General features: G+C 43.8%; 1 protein-coding gene across 6 annotated transcripts; it reads right to left on the bottom strand.

The window, feature by feature from the left end:
* Positions 1–405: 405 nt before the first annotated feature.
* SERPINB8 (serpin family B member 8) lies at positions 406–15441 on the bottom strand. Of its 6 annotated transcripts, none has more exons than XM_008261390.4 (8): positions 15303–15441; positions 14196–14286; positions 10772–10948; positions 9079–9216; positions 5706–5823; positions 3902–4044; positions 2796–2948; positions 406–886 (listed from the first exon to the last, which is right to left on the bottom strand). In XM_008261390.4, the coding sequence occupies exons 3-8, from the start codon at positions 10937–10939 to the stop codon at positions 482–484; spliced, it is 1125 nt and encodes a 374-aa protein (XP_008259612.3). In that variant the 5' UTR covers positions 10940–10948; positions 14196–14286; positions 15303–15441; the 3' UTR covers positions 406–481. The 6 variants fall into 6 exon arrangements, with proteins under 6 accessions (XP_008259612.3, XP_008259613.3, XP_069905909.1 ...); XM_008261391.4 differs by having other exon boundaries at positions 14196–14261; positions 15303–15438; XM_070049808.1 differs by lacking the exon at positions 15303–15441 and adding an exon at positions 15181–15282.
* Between the last annotated feature and the right edge of the window lie 977 nt (positions 15442–16418).

The raw sequence follows: 16418 nt of genomic DNA on the forward strand, positions 1-16418 counted from the left end.
CTTTGGTAGTGATGGAGGCAGAGACACGATCTCAGCTGTCTGTGAAACAGTGGGTGACTACAGTGTTTATAGTGTTCACCCTTAGCTTTGTGTTTATTGGGGCCGGGTGAGCCTAGTGGATAGGCAAATCTTGGAGGTCATCATAGGCTGCAAGAGCATGTCAAGGACTAGTTTGTGGATCCTTGAGATGCTCCCAAAGGTGCCCACAAACAGGGGAACAGACTTTTGTTGAAAACGGAGACAATGAGAAGAATCACAAATACCTCAAAACAAGCTGTCTCAGCACCAAGCTTCATACATCTGAAGCCATGTTAGTTCTGAGTGGTTCCGGAGCCTACAGCAAAGACATTCACAAAAGTCCCCAGGTGCACACCCTTTATTTCACCATTAAAGACACACCATCAATTTTGTCACAATGAATTTTTAATCAAGACTGGGTAGGCAGAAGGGAAAAGGGGACAAGTACAGCGTCCAAACCACTTTATGGAGAGCAGAACCTGCCACAAAGCAAGAGGCTGTTGGTTTCATTGTGCCTAATGAAGAAAAGGAACGGGCGGTTTGCACAAAATCTCAGTTCCATTCTGCTGCATCGAGTATTCCTGACCACAGCAGTGGCCGCAGCCACCTCTGTGCCTTCCTCATTGACCTCCACAAAACACTTGTGGGAAATTTTGGACAACGGTACATTCTTTTTAGATGACATTCCAGAGAAGTCAGCCTTGGTTTCCTCAAAGGCATCAGTCATTCCTAAACGTTGAAGAAAGGATTCCAAGTCATAACTCTCCTCCAGCTTTAGTTTGGGAAGGAATACTTCAACTTTACTCTTTGTCATCTTTTCTGGATTGGTCCAAGCTCTAAACGTCTCATATGTAAGTGCTTTTTCCACCTGAAATGACAAAGAGTCCAATCTTTAAAAATATAGATGATAATATCTTGGTACCCACTCACTTATAACCTTTCTCCAAACCCCATACAACAAGGTGATGAGCCCAATACACTCTATAGATATTTTTCTTCTTATAAAAATTACCAATATTTCCCCCCAAATTCTCATATTTTCTTTATTTTGTGGATACAAGAGTAAAAGAGCTAGAAAACACCTGAGCATAAACTTTCAATAAAGGCAGTTTGCACCAAAATCATTTCAAATGTGAAAAAATTAGTCTAACCAGTTGATTACGTGCTTATTCATGCAATACACATTACTGTGAATTAGAGAGATTGTTTAACAAAACAAAACTAGAGAGCATGGCTAAGAAATATGATCTTCACCCAATCAGGGGGCTACTCAGGATTGAATAAGGGAAAGACTCAGAATGAAAGACGGGGAAATTGGGTTATCAGCTGGCAATGAAGGGAGAGCAGACATTGGAAAATCAACATAATGATTTGTATGGCCTTCTTGATTTCCTTCTGTCTTTCCTGGAGTGTCTTCAAATCCTCCAACACTTGTCATTCATTCTATTCATCCATAAGAAGAAACAAAGAAGAAAGAGGGGCTTGTACTTGTATGCCCCCTTCCTTTTACCAGCTTGAGTGCAGGCAACTGCTCCTCTTCAGTGACAGTGTTTGAGCTTTGGCTAGATTCCTAAATACTCCTAAATTTCTTTGTGAATGGCCAAGACAGATCTCATTCTTGACTTAATGCTGATAGCTTTATGATTTCTTAGAGAAATCAATAAATCAAACAATTCACCCTTAAGGCCCTGTGCATTGTCATGCTGAAGCTAGGTCATGTGAATTGTTAGATTCTTGATGGCTCGATGGCAGCCAAGGTGGGAGTATTAACACTAAGAGAAGCAGCAAAATTTATACATGAGGGCTTTTCCCACCTCCCAAGGGCTGCTTTACCCGCACACTGTTGGCCCTGAACCTCCTGCATTTACAAGTTTACTGTCTCCTTCTCTAGACTCTGTTCTTTTCCTTTCCTTGGAAATGATCTATCTTCTCCTGTCAAGGTAGAGAGTTCATGGAACAGTTCAAAGTGAAGTTCATGTAGCAATAGCACCTTCCTCCCCCAGAATCATGTTAAAAACACAAAATCTCAGGTCACACACTGCTGAATCAAAATCTGAATTTTAACAAGATCCTCAGGAGGTTCATCTGCACAGTAATGCTTGAGAAACACTGCCAAGATCAATTCCCACCCTTCTTCCAGAACTTCAAGAACTTCCAATAATTATTGGACCCTCAACTGGCCCCTCCTTTTCCAATAAAAGAATGTCTTCTTTTACTTTTGGAACTCCTTTTAGCTTCATCAAAACTTGTCTATAGGGAGCCGGTGCTGTGGCTTAGGCTAAGCCTCTGCCTGTGGTGTCGGCATTCCATATTGGTTCCTGCTGGAGTCCTGGCTGCTCCATGTCCAATCCAGCTTCCTACTGATAGCCTGGGGAAGCAGTGGAACATGGCCCAACTGCTTGGGCCCCAGCACCCATATGGGAAATCCAGAGAAAGCTCCTGGCTCCAGGCTTCAAATCTGCTCAGCTTCAGCTGCTGTAGCCATTTGGGGCGTCAACCAGCAGATTTAAGACCCCTCTATGTTCTCCTGCTCTCTGTCTGTAACTCTACCTCTTAAATAAATAAATAAAATCTTTAAAAAATACTTGTCTACTGTTAGATATATTGTCAACAGAAATGCATACACATGTTCACCAGAAGATATGCAATGGTGTTCATCCAGCACTACTTACAATAACCTGATATTAGAAACTCCTCAAATACCACCTTGTAGAAGAACTTTTAAAAATGAGCTCATCTGGAATTCTAGACACACAGATTCAATGCCCCAGACTCACCACAGTGAGGTCAGTGTTGTCATCAGGAAGCAGGATGATCATGCTCAGCTCTTCATTTGTGTAGGGCAGCTCCAGGACCTGGGTATGCACTTCCTCTATATACCTTATTTTAAACTTTGCACTCCTAAACATCATCTGCACTGTCTTTTCCTCCTAATAAAACATGAAGTTAAAACCTGATTATGGAAAAATGAAAACAACTTACTAAAGATTAGATAGGTCAAATCACTTCTGTGCATTTATGCTTCAGAAGTAAAATCGGCATTAGTACATCTTAGTATTGAGTAGAACATGCTTTTGTTAAAGAGAAGCTAGCATTACCAGGTGAGAGAGGATATTTTCACGAATATAGACAGACATGAAATTCTATTTATCCAAGCTAGAAGTCGTGTTAAGTAATATTCAAGTCTTCAGGCTGAAAAGCGTGGTTATAAAAGATGAATAAGCCAAAGTGAGTTATACTATTATTCTGAAAAGTTTCCCAATTATATAATTGGTTTTATTGCATTGGTTTCAGTGGGGAAAGGGCCTTAACAAGATGCACAAGATCAGAAATTTTTAAAGCTTGCATGCAATGTATTTTTAGCTTTCCTATCTCTGTGCCACATGCTATTATTAAGTTGATGGAGGTCAAATTCCAAGCTGGAAACTATTGAACCCAGCCATTCTCTTTCTCAAGAGACTGAAGAAAGGTGCTTCAGCCTTAACATCTGCTGACACTTCTTTAATTAATCCAGAAGTGTCTATCCTTGAATTCTCAGGCAACAAATACAGAAAAATGTCTCAGTAAATGCAGACAGTAATAGCAAAAAGTGACATAATTCTAAGGCTTCCTAGAAATTCTCCTCCAAATCATATAACCAGAGATAGAAGATGAATGTGAACAAGAACAGAAAAGCGAAAGTATCAACAGAAAAAATATTTTAGTTTCTCTCCTCCCCCCATATAAAATATACAGGGGGGAAATAAATTGGTTTATAAATAAAATTAAGAATAAAGAAAGAGTGAACAAATTATGTTTTCTATTTATCATCTTTCCCAGCTTTTCTATTCATCATCTCTCTTGAGAAAATAGTTTAACAGAAGACTGTCGACTGTTTCCCCACCTTGCTAGTTTTAAATAGCATTCCTCTTGTGTGCTTCCTGTCAAATTGCTCATTCCACTTTCCTTTGAAATAGACAGCATTGACGAGGACCAGCTTAGTCAGTGGACCAACTGTCCCAGAACCCAGCACCTCTGAAATCTTACCTGTAAAGAATATGAAGGAAGTTTAATTTGGAGAGAAATAAGCATCCTTTTACAAAAATATCCCTGACACATAAAACATAGTCTTGGCCAAGAACCAGGTTGCAATCACCTTTGTGGCAGCCTGATGAATCACAGCAGTGGTGTTTATTTGTGTGCTCATACACAGTGTATTGTTTGCCCTGACAACAATCTTAAAGTTGATAGGGCAACTATGATTTTGGCATCAGATTATAGATGTAAAATTCAAGATGTAGAAATTTGCATGCTTTTCCCCAGATTCACAGAGATCGTAAGTGGCTGAACTGAGAAAATAACCCAGGAGTCTTGATCCTGACTCTGGAGCTCTCAACTCTGGCATTGTAATATCTCAACCATGCCTCTATTGACATACTAGCCTGAATGAATCTTTGGCATTGGGGCTGCCATTGTAGGATGGTTAGCCAGTAGTACCTCCCCTACTTGTGATAACCAAAAATGTCTCCAGCCATAATCAAAGATCACCTGAAAACAAAACCATCTGGTTGAAACACTGTTCTATGCCAACCTTCAAGTCTCATTTAGACAGAGATTTCCAAAGGGTGGTGGATACATACCTTTAAGTGGGGAAAAAACAGGCTACCTGAGAGGAGTAGTGACTCAGACTTTGCAATTAAAGGGATTGGATGGGGGAGAGGGGGCTAAGTTGAGTGTCCAATGAAAGAGGGAAAGAGACCCCCAAGGTCTTCTCTAGCTCTACTTTCTGAGGGAAATATGTCAGTGGTCAACCTAAGGGAAGGAAGGGTGTGAGTAGTCACAGGTAGTGTAGTGCAGAAGGGCAAGATTGGAGAATTTGCTAGGGTCCTCAGGTGACTGAGCACTGCTTAGTCAACTGGAAAGTAAGAGCCCACTGGACAATCTACAAATGTGTACCCTTCCCTTCCCTTGGTAATTATTTTATTGGTCTACAGTATAATTATGGCCATTGATGCTACTTGGCACACAATTAATGCTCCATAAAGATTGAATGGATAAAATACTGAACTCTAATTCAGTAAATTAATTCCTTTACATTTTAGAAGAATTAATATTTCCTGTTAGATATTTTGGGGTCTTAAAAGCATACCTTCTTTTTCTTTATAATGAAATCAAGAACTGGCAGAAATATTTCTGTGATGTTCAGTGTGGTGTGGAGAGGGCCCACTGCAGGCTCCATGTTACCTGTACCTCCACAATCTGGAGCAAATATAGCCAAAGTCAAGTTAAAAAGGAGAGATTGGGTGATAGATCAAACTAGTGGGCTATTCATGTTACCACTAGAAACAGTGTGATAACACAAAATATTGCCATGTCTAAGCTGCAAATTAATTGAATGTCAGCCTGCCTCAGATAGAAGATAAACAGGGCCCCAAAGAGTAAGCATTTGGATAGGGCGTTTTCCAACATGGTCTCAAGGTAAGGGGACCTGAGATCCTAATATTTGGGTTAAATACTTTTTCAGAAATCACTACTTTGTGATCTGAAAAGCTCAAGAGAAGTAACAAAATTGTACAGCTAGCCTAAAAACCCAGAAAACACACACAAACAGGCCTCTGGTAATTTGGTCATACTGGAGACACTATGGAAGTCCCACCTCAGCTATTTTCATCCTCTCCCTCCATCCCAACAACATTAAAATATAGTACCTTCTGTCTTTTCTGCCACCCAGTCATTTATGTGTTTCCTGCACTCTTCAGTGTTCTTTGCAAAGGACAGCTCCTCCAGCTCAGCCTGGTAAAACTTCCGACAGGATTCCTTAAAGGACTATAAACACAAAACACATGGTCTTATTTGGCAAAAGTCCCCACAACTGGAAGAATTACCTTTTTCTCTGAACATGTTTCAACCATAAATATTTACACAAGCCATTCTGCACTTTAAGATGCATTCATAAATTGGCAAAAATATATGGACTATTTGCTCTGTGTCTAGGACTGTACTAGGATCTTGAAACCAGTGTGAAGATGTGACAGCTGCCACAGCAGATAAGACAGACAGCCTGTACACACAGATACTTACAGGATGGCTTGGCTGTCACCACATACAAACAAAATAACCCAGGTACATCCCTTTCAAACACTCTGCATTGATTTTGTTTGGTTTTCTGCTTCCATTTATTTAGTTATTTTTGTATCACCAGCAACAGCCACTTATCTGTTGGATGATTGAGAGGCTCCATAGTAGAACTAGGCTGTGAAGAAATTGTATAGATCTATCAGTAGACTAAGAATGAAACAGCACTTTGGATCTGAGTCAAGATGGGAGAATACCGAACAGGGAAGGTCCTTTGTGAACACATGCAATATGCCTTTATCTTTGTGTGTATGCAACTATGTATGTGTGTATGTGTGCAGGTGTGAGCATACTACACGTGTACAGGTGAATATATGTGTGGGCATGTGGGTATATGTGTGCTTCTACATGTTTGTGTGCACCTTCCAGGGAAGGGGTCAGGGAATATGCAGTAATAGGAGATAAGTCTTGAAATGTAAGATGGAATTAGAACAGGAGAAGCCTATACCCAGTGCATTAAAGCCTCAAAAGCTCATCCCACTTAGTTTTAGATATAATATGCCTAGACATCGGGTCCAATCATCTGTCTGTTCTCTATTGTCAAATATTTTAACTTCTACTGAAGAAAGATGATGAAGAGGGAAGGAGAATCCAAAGCAACTGAGAAAAGTAGATGTTGGTTTCTTTTGCTCTAAATTTACAATATTCAAAGACTAGGCTGGTGTTCAAAAAACAAATGTTGATTCATCAGGAGATTCCTGGGTTTTAGAATCAGTTCCAGTGAGAAGTGGTCTCAAAGAAGACAACTTCCATGGGGCATCAGCCAACAGCATCCAAGACAAGGATGCATTTGAGTTTTAGTTCAGAAATCCTTGGAACCCCAACCAATGGACAAGTTTGTCTTATCACCTGAATAATCTCAAGAGAATATCATCCTGCATATTATCCAGCATAATTTTTGGACGTTACTGTGTTATGTCAGCTCTTGAGCAAACAGGGGAACCCTGAATCTGTGTGATGAAGTGATGGAGTAAATAGGAAATACTTGGGCTTAAATCTAAGGGTTTTGTTTAAAGGCAGAGTTAGAGATAGAGAGAGAGAGAACGCCACAGTGAGAAAGAGAGAGAGTGTCTATCCATCAGTTCACTCCCCAAATGGCCACAACCTCTAGAACTGGGCTGAACTAAAGCAAGGAGCTAAGACCTGCTTCCAGGTTCCCCGTGTGGGTGCAGAGGCCAAAGCACTTGAGCCATCCTCCACTGCCTTCCTAGGCACATCAGCAGGGATCTGGATCATAAGTGTAGCAACAAGGACTCGAACCAGCACCCATGTGGGATGCCAATGCCTTAGGCAGTAGCCTTCCCACTACACCACAGTGCCAGCCCCTGAAATCTAAGTTTATGAATAGATTTTTCAACTTAAAAGGACTATTCCGGGGAGCGGACATTCAGCCTGATGCTTTTTTTTCCTTTAAAGATTTATTTATCTATTTGAAAGTCAGAGTTACACAGAGAGAGAAGGAGAAGCAGAGAGAGAGAGAGAGAGAGAGAGAGAGAGAGAGGTCCTCCATCTGCTGGTTCATTCCCCAATTGGCCGCAATGGCCAGAGCTGCGCTGATGCAAAGCCAGGAGCCAGAAGCTTCTTCCGGGTCTCCCACATGGGTGCAGGGGCCCAAGGACTTGGGCCATCCTCCACTGCATTCCTAGGCCACAGCAGAGAGCTGGATCTGAAGCGGAACAGCTGGGACTCGAAATGGTGCCCATATGGGATGACAACACTGCAGGTGGCAGCCTCACTAGCTACACCATAAGTATGCTTAACATACTTGTGTCCCACATGGGAACATGTAGGTTCAATTTCTGGTTCTGAGTCCTCACTTTAGCTTCCTGTCAGTGCAGATCCTAGATGGTAGCTGGGATGGGTCAAGTAATTGGGTTCTTGCCACCCATGTAGATCTGGAATGCTTTCTCAGCTACTGGCTCTGGTCATGGCCCAATCTTTCTGATTGCAAGCATTTGAGGAGTGAATTGGTAGATGGATCTCTCTCTCTCTCTCTCTATCTCTCCCCCCCTTTTTCTCTCTATTTGAATATATATGCCTACCTTCTCCCTCTCAAGTAGATAAATAAACGATTTTTCAAAGAATATATTTTTATCAGTAGTGTGGCTTTATGAGCAATGGGAAGGACCAGGCTGGACTTGGATAAAACAATTCAAAACAATAATAATAATAATGTGGAAAATGAGGTGAGACTATAACTCGAGCAATGCTAGTAGTGATTCAGAAGAGGGACCAAATTTAAGAGACCTTGAGGCAAGCACGCGGCTCAACAGGCTAATCCGCCGCCTGCGGCGCCGGCACCCCGGGTTCTAGTCCTCGTTGGGGCGCTGGATTCTGTCCCTGTTGCTCCTCTTCCAGTCCAGCTCTCTGCTGTGGCCTGGGAGTGCAGTGGAGGATGGCCCAAGTGCTTGGGCCCTGCACCCGCATGGGAGACCAGGAGAAGCACCTGGCTCCTGGCTTCGGATCAGCGTGGTGCACTGGCCGCAGCCAGCCATTGGGGGATGAACCAACGGAAAAGGAAGACCTTTCTCTCTGTCTCTCTCTCTCTCTCTCTCACTGTCTAACTCTGCCTGTCAAAAAAAAAAAAAAAAAAAAAAAAAGGAGAGAGATCTTGAAGGGACATCTTGACAGAAAACAGCCCTGCAGGCAGAGACAGGCCAGTGGAGGAACTCTGGACAACATGTGAGATGAAGTAGTCACCTGGAGAAAAGAAATCAGGGGAAGAAGCAGGTCTGGGCACAGGAGGATGACACACTAACATCTGGAAAGAACATGTCAGAAGCAAATCTAAAAGAACATAGTTCAGAATAATCATATAACTCAAAATTATATTCTCATTAATGTAATTCTGAACACATTTTTAAGGCAGTGGGTGCACTTCACTCTTAGCTCTTCCAGAGTTTCTATTTTCAATTTCTTTTGCATCAATGTTTGAGTACTGCTTACTGAAAGGAAGTCACATGTTTCTTCTCCAAAGAGTCTGTTGGCAATTCTGAGCAAGTACTGAGTGCCAGTTTTGTTAATTTTGCTGAGAAGTGACTGGAAACCTCGGTGGACATCTCCATCTTTGTTCACACAAAGGACCTGGTGATAGAAAACAGTGCCCATTATAGCATTGACATTATAGTCCCTCAAAGAGCTATCTCCAAACCAGTCTCTGCACCTATCTGAAAAGGACTTTGATTTAATTGTCTTGCACAAAGTTTCTCAACATCAGTGCTATTGACATTTGGGGCGGGATAATTCTTTGTGGTGGGGCTGTCCAATGCATTGTGGGATGTTTTGACACACTTCTGTCTACTCACTGGATGTCTGTCTCACCTCTCAGTTGTGGAAACTGAAACCCCAGACCTTGCCAAGTGCCTCTGGCTAAGAACCACTGGTCTCTTAGATTTACCCATGTTAGGAAGATGGGTCAGTACTATATACAATAACTCAGAAGGGAGGCTTAACATTAAAAAAAATTAACTGAGGGCCGGCGCCGCGGCTCACTAGGCTAATTATCCGCCTTTCGGTGCCAGCACACTGGGTTCTAGTCCCGGTCGGGGCACCGGATTCTGTCTTGGTTGCCCCTCTTCCAGGCCAGCTCTCTGCTGTGGCCAGGGAGTGCAGTGGAGGATGGCCCAAGTGCTTGGGCCCTGCACCCCATGGGAGACCAGGAGAAGCACCTGGCTCCTGCCTTCGGATCAGCGAGGTACACCGGCCGCAGCGCGCTGGCCGCGGCGGCCATTGGAGGGTGAACCAACGGCAAAGGAAGACCTTTTTCTGTCTCTCTCTCTCTCACTGTCCACTCTGTCTGTCAAAAAAAAAAAAAAATTAGCTGAGATGAATCTAATGTGACTCAGGAAATACAATATAGAGCAGAAGTAAAAATTAAAACATCCATTAGCAATTTTTCAGAAGTTCTCCAGATCAGACTATGATTTTATAAGTCAGATAAAAGTAAAAATTGCTGTTTTTCCTGTGTCTCTTGGCCAGCCCCACCCAAAGCCTCCCTCATCCAGAGAGTTGAAACTATCACTGGGGAGTTTAAGCTGAGGTCTGGGGTCCTAGATGTGCTGCAGGAAATCATCCATACAGAATACACATTCACATTAGTGGCAAGATGACGTCCATGGAAATTTTCACCACATGCATAAATTACTACGTATGCATAAACAAGGCTACCGATCGCCATTTATATCAGTCAGATCATACATTCCCTCTAAATCACTCCAGCAGATTGAAGTCCACAATTATGTTGCATTCTTTTCCATATACACATACTCACGCACCAAAAATAACCAATTTAATACAACTGTGTTTCAATTTAAAATGTAATATTAGCAAGAGTTTAAAATATAACAAGGTTGAAATTTTTGCCTCTGTGTGGGGCAGAATTGAAGTTTATCACATTTATCAAACATGCAATTTTTCCAGAATATGCAGATGATTTCAACCAAAGAAAACAGCTTTGACCTGATTTCTCCCATACACATCAGAGATGACCTGTCCTATACACTTCACTTTTCCATCCACATCCCCTCCTCCCATCTACCTTCTGCGCAGACTTTCAGCAGCCACCATGGAAACAGGAGACCAATTCCATGGAAGCAATGGAGAATCAAGTCAGTTCTTCCTGAGTGGCAGGGATGCTCACCTGTGACATCTGAGCTGCAGTGTCTCCTCTTGCCCCCAGGTAGACCATGACGAGGGAACAGCTGATGCTCAGGGGGGAGAAGAACACATTTTGTGACTTTTCTGCTTCCCCCAACATCTTTAATAACTTGATGGCAAAACTGTCATTTCCTTCACGGAGTTCGTCCATCAGGAAGGTCTGGGTCAAAGACACAACCCAAGAGCAAGTCACGCCAGCCCTCATGTAGTCTCAGTCATTAGTGCCCTGTTGGTGGATGCTAAGAGTGGTAGGCAGAATAACTCACCCCCAACAACACCCACGTCCAACCCTCGAAAACTGGGACTGCGTTATCTCAGCAGGACTCAATGAAATCACAAGGTCTTTATAGGAGAGAAGCAGAGGGGTCAGAGTCAGAAAGAGAAGTGACTATGGAAGAAGCAGAGGTCAGAGTGATGCTGGGCTGCTGTCCAAGGAATGTGGCTGCCTCTCTAAGCTGGAAAAAGCCAGTGGGTTTTCTGGAGAACAATGGGATAAAAGGGGCTGTGCTCTTTCATTTTGCATTCAGGACCTCCAGATCTACAATAGAATGCATTTGTGCTGTTTTCAGTCGCTGAATGTTTGGGGAGTAGACACATTTTACACAGCACCAGTACCATACTCTGATTTATTCACAAAGTGTCCAACTCCAGTCCACGTGGAGTTTTTTTTCACAACAGGGACTCAGGCACCCTTGGGCCTGCTTACTTCCCCCTCTGCCCACCAGCATGACGACGGACAACGGGACAACAGGGCCTTGGTGACAGGAACTGCTCTCCTTACCAGGTACTGCTGTCAGCATTTTGCATGCGTCATCTTGTTGACCACCATCAGCTCCATGTGAGCTCATCACAGTGTTGCCCCATGTTAGGGGTGAGGAGACTGCACAAAGTTTAGCAGCTCAGCCAAAACACTCAGATACTCACTAATCCCAAAGTCTGATTTTTTTTTTTTTTTTTTTAAGGAAGAGATGCATTTGATTTGGGGGCAGGGGATGGGGGATGGCTATTGTGAATGGGATTTCTTTAAGATTCTTAGTTTTTAATTTTCATTAGCTTTTAACAGATCCAATATAGTTCGAAGATATAGTTCCAAAAATGTGATGGGGGCCAACGCAATGGCTTAGCAGTCTAAGCTGCCACCTGCGACGCATTTGGGTGCCAGTTGGAGTCCCAGTTGCTCCACTTGAGATCCAGCTCTTTGCTAATGTGCCTGGGAAAGAAATGGAGGATGGCCCAGGTCCTTGGGTCCCTGCACCCACATGGGAGACCCAGAAGAAGCTCCTTGCTCCTGGCTTCAGCCTGGCCCAGCCCCAGCTGTTGAGGCCATTTGGAGAGTGAACCAGCAGATGGAAGATTCATTCTCATTCTCTCTCTCTCTCCCTCCCTCCCTCCTTCTCTCTTTCTCTCTCTCATTCTTTCAAATACATCTCTAAATTTTTTTTAAAAAAAGAATAGAATGATATTCTCTTTCTCCCTCTTTCCCTCCCCCTCGTCTGAATTTTTAAGAATTATGCTACTTCTTTCAGTTTGGTGTCTCTAACCAACTTGTAAAGAACTATGGACCACTTATGGTAAATAAAAGCTGTATTTCTGTCATCATAACAAAAATGGTTGAACAGATTTCATGAAATTTGGAGTGTTTGAGATTATGTGACTTGAAATATGGATTACCGGGAAGGCAGAATGTTTACTCTGAATTAGGGTGATTCCAAAAACATATATAATTTTCCAACAACAACAACAAAAAAATAGAGGCCAAAGCTGTGTTAGTCTTAAGGCTCCTCTCAGCTTGACTGAATATTATTCAAGCTAAACTTGACTAAATAAGCAAATTAAACAAGTTCCTTCCTGCCTCAGGTCCCTGCTTTCTCTTTTCCTAAAGCCATTTACTTTAGAACTCTTTGTTAATTAAGTCCTCTTCCCTTTGAGATGTAAATCTTGTTAAAAGCCTCATGAAAATTTTACACCCCGGACTGCTTTTCTCAAGGGCAAGCTATCTTTTTGAAATGTAACCAACAAGGAAGATAGGGTCCCTAACATTCAGGCTCTGAGAGGCAGGAGCCTAACTTAGGCAGGCACCTGGTTCCTAGTAGTAAAAACTTATTACAGCTTACCACCAATTACTGTAATTCTGGCAAGTTATTATGTCTTTTCTCTCTGCCATGCTCATCTCTCTCTCTCTCTCTCTCTCTCTCTCTCAGTTGTTCTTGTTCTGCATTTCAAATACATAAATGCATAAATCTCTCTTTTTTGAAAAGGACAAATCATCATCCATAATCCTATGGCCCTATAAGCTATTTTTTCTACATGTTTATATATTTTTAACTCAAAGATTTTAAACAAGAAAAATGTGTTACAGTTTGGAAAATCAGCAAAGAAGCAAAACAAAATACACTGGAATCTCAGCCTAGAAATAAAAATTGCCAAGCAGGTGTGCATTTCTATAAGCGTATGGGTAGTCCTATGATCTTTCTTCTTTTAGTTCCCCACCGGGCTACAAAGTGCCTTGCACAGCAGTTCTGAAATGGTCTTCCACTCGGGAAGGCAAGGGCAGAGTCCTCTGGCTTTCTCAGCAGCACAAGACAAAAGAAGAATTAAGTGACTGAGATTGGAGGAAGGGAAGGAATGTTATGTCAGCCAGAGCACCTCCAGGATTAAACGCTCTACTTAAAGCTCCCGCCTAAGGGATTTTTTTTTAAAAGAGGAAATGTCTGACTCCAAAAAGTGTGGTTATATTTTTTTAATTGTAAAGGCAATGCACTAAATATAGAACCATAGCCCAAACCACTGAAAATTCTTCAAAGATTGTAACAACATGTCTTTAAAAATCAACCAAGAAGGAGGGCACCAAGGCTCACTTGGCTAATCCTCTGCCTACGGCGCCGGCACACCAGGTTCTAGTCCTGGTTGGGCACCGGATTCTGTTCCGGTTGCTCCTCTGCCAGCCCAGCTCTCTGCTGTGGCCCGGGAGTGCAGTGGAGGATGGCCCAAGTGCTTGGGCCCTGCACCCGCAGGGGAGACCAGGAGGAAGCACCTGGCTCCTGGCTTAGGATCAGTGCAGCACAGGCCTAGCAGCCATTTGGGGGATGAACCAACGGAAAGGAAGACCTTTCTCTCTGTCTCTCTCTCTCACTGTTTAACTCTGCCTGTCAAAAAAAAAAAAAATCAACCAAGAAAATACAATAGTGGCAGAGATTGCACAACTTTATCCTCATTAATTATAGAACGAAACACTGAAGTTCTCTACTGCCCTCACACCATAGAGTCCCCACCCCCACCCCCACCCCCACCCCATGGTTTGTGTTCAGGGTTGCAGGTGCTGGGAGGTGGTGTGATGGCTGAGGGAGGGCCCTGGACAGCAGGGTCCAGCCTGCCTCCAAGCCACCCCCAGCCCCAAACAAACTCACCTTGCACTTGAGCGTATTTCGAAACTGGAAGCCAGGATGCAATATTCAAACTTCACAGAACAGGGTCTACCAGAAGAAGGTACCAAAGAAACTTAAAGAAAGAGGGAATCAGGTAAACTGGAGATGAATGGAGACACAAATAAATCTGGGCTTGGTTCTACCTTAACATACTAGCTTAGGACCCAGGGGGAGGCAGTCATGAACTTGGGTTGGTAAATGTGTGTGTGTATCTGCATGTTTCATCATCCTGTTCAACAAAGGAATGAAGTAAACTATGGCACAGATCTCACATTTTAATTGTTCTTAATTGCTAACGCCTCTTTCTGGTTTTTTCCTTCCCTCCTCTTCCTTCGTCCCATTTCCTCACCTGCATTCCTTTTCTACAGCCAGTTGTCAGTTGGCGGCATAGCATTTACCACCCACACGCAATAACACAGACACAGGCACATACTCATGCACACAAGGGCACCCGGGGGCGTGCTCCGGCTCCGGCCAACAGGCCGGCAGGGGAGGAGGAGAAGTTGGTTTTTGTTTCTTTTTCTAGAGAGAGAGAATCCACAGGGAGAAAGGTGGGGAATGAGAGGAGGGAGAGGGGTAACCCATAAGCTGACTGCTGGCCAGATCTCAGACCCAGAAGAGTCTTCCACCCAGCGCCTCCCTGGGACAGGTGGCCCAAAATCCTCCTCCTGCGCCCGCAGCGCCGGACCCTAATCTGCTCCAAAGTTCTCGCTCACTGGTTGGGAGTCCCCCGGCTTCCGTGACCCGCCACGGCCCCTACTGGCGAACCGCAGAGCCTGGGCGCCGCCGGGGATGGCAAAACCGTGCGCTCCCCGGCAAACCAGCTTCCCGCCCGGGCCAGCGCGTCGCAGCCCCCGGAGCTCGGCCTTCGCTCTGGGCACGGGGGCTCGTACACCTGCACGACGGAGCCCCCGCAGGCCCCGCAGGCCCCGCGGTCCCTCAGCTCTCCCTCCCGGTTCGCTCCTACCTCCTCTGCGTCTCCCCGTGCTGCCTCTCGCCCTGGCTCGCCCCTAGCTTTCCTCCGGCCTGGAGCTCCGGGGAGGGGAGAGTTATCTGCCTGGGGAGCCGAGCTCCTCCGCAGCCCGGTACCTTGTGGATTCCTGCTGATTCCTGCTTCGTGGGTGCTTCGTGCGCGCTTCGTGCGCATCTCATCCAGGGCAAGGCTGTGGCAGATGACACAGCTGTCGGATTGCACAGACTTGAGCAAGCCCCGACTCCCAGTACCTGGGGCTGGACCCGGGGAGGGGCCCCAGACTCCCACGCACCCTCCTGCCTTGGCCAGGGGCCAGGCCTCTGCAGGAGAGAGGGGGGAACTTCACTTACTTGGGGTGTGTGCGCTCAAGAACAGTTTCAACGTTGGGACTTACCTCCGAAAACTAATTAAAAACAAACCGAGAAGTTAAAAATCAATGGTTTCCCAATGTTTTGCAGAACAACCGTCAGCACCATTTTCAACACCCATCCCCAAAAAATCTCAGTGAATGAGATAATGCGCTAAACTTTAATTCATGATGAATGCTGTAAAACCCACCAACAGAAACTTAATGAGGAAAACTTGTTAGAAATAGTCTTGTGCTCACAAAAATTGTTTATTGAAAGCAATATGATTGAAGAAGTGTGTTTTCTCTTAATTTAATGCTTCAAATCTAGTAATTTAAAGACCTAGTTCTTAGTTTATTTTGAAATTTGTGTTAGCAGTGATCTTGTGGAAAAGGCTTCTCAGGAAATGAGTTGATTTCAATGAAATCAGCTTGGTTCTACTTCCTAAACCCTGACGATTTCTTCAGTCTATATATTACTAACCATCAAAGACTTTGGGTGAAATCTAACTAGCAAAGCTCTGTTTATCCTCTTGAAAACCAATTGTTCTGCAAGCAAAATTTTAAATGTTATAGTTTTTATATTTTTGGCAGTGTGAAGCCCATCAAACTTTCTCATTTCCAACTTTTTGAGGGCCCACAAATGAGGATTTTGACATCTTTAATAGCAATAAAATCATATAATGATGAAAAGCACCCAAACCGATGTTTTCACAATGATACACTGGCTGCTGTGTTCTCACCTTTGTTCACTCTCCACTCTAGTGCGGTTTAACCTCCACCCCAACCTTCTCTGAGATTATTCCTGATGCAGTAACCAAAGCACCTTCCAGTAGCCAGGGTCAAAGGCATGCAGGTGCTACTGCCTTGTACTTGTTGGCGACAT

This window comes from Oryctolagus cuniculus, chromosome 10, assembly GCF_964237555.1.
Source record: "Oryctolagus cuniculus chromosome 10, mOryCun1.1, whole genome shotgun sequence".
NCBI lineage: Eukaryota > Metazoa > Chordata > Mammalia > Lagomorpha > Leporidae > Oryctolagus > Oryctolagus cuniculus.

What these genes read in the sequence shown, in the direction of transcription:
- SERPINB8 (XM_008261390.4), bottom strand. Translation starts at nt 10,939, where the DNA reads ATGGACGAACTCCGTGAAGGAAATGACAGTTTTGCCATCAAGTTATTA. An exon ending in GGTGGCAGAAAAGACAGAAG is followed by an intron (nt 4,045 to 5,705) that starts GTACTATATTTT and finishes TATTCTTTACAG; the next exon opens with GTAAGATTTCAGAGGTGCTG. An exon ending in ACAACACTGACCTCACTGTG is followed by an intron (nt 887 to 2,795) that starts GTGAGTCTGGGG and finishes TTGTCATTTCAG; the next exon opens with GTGGAAAAAGCACTTACATA.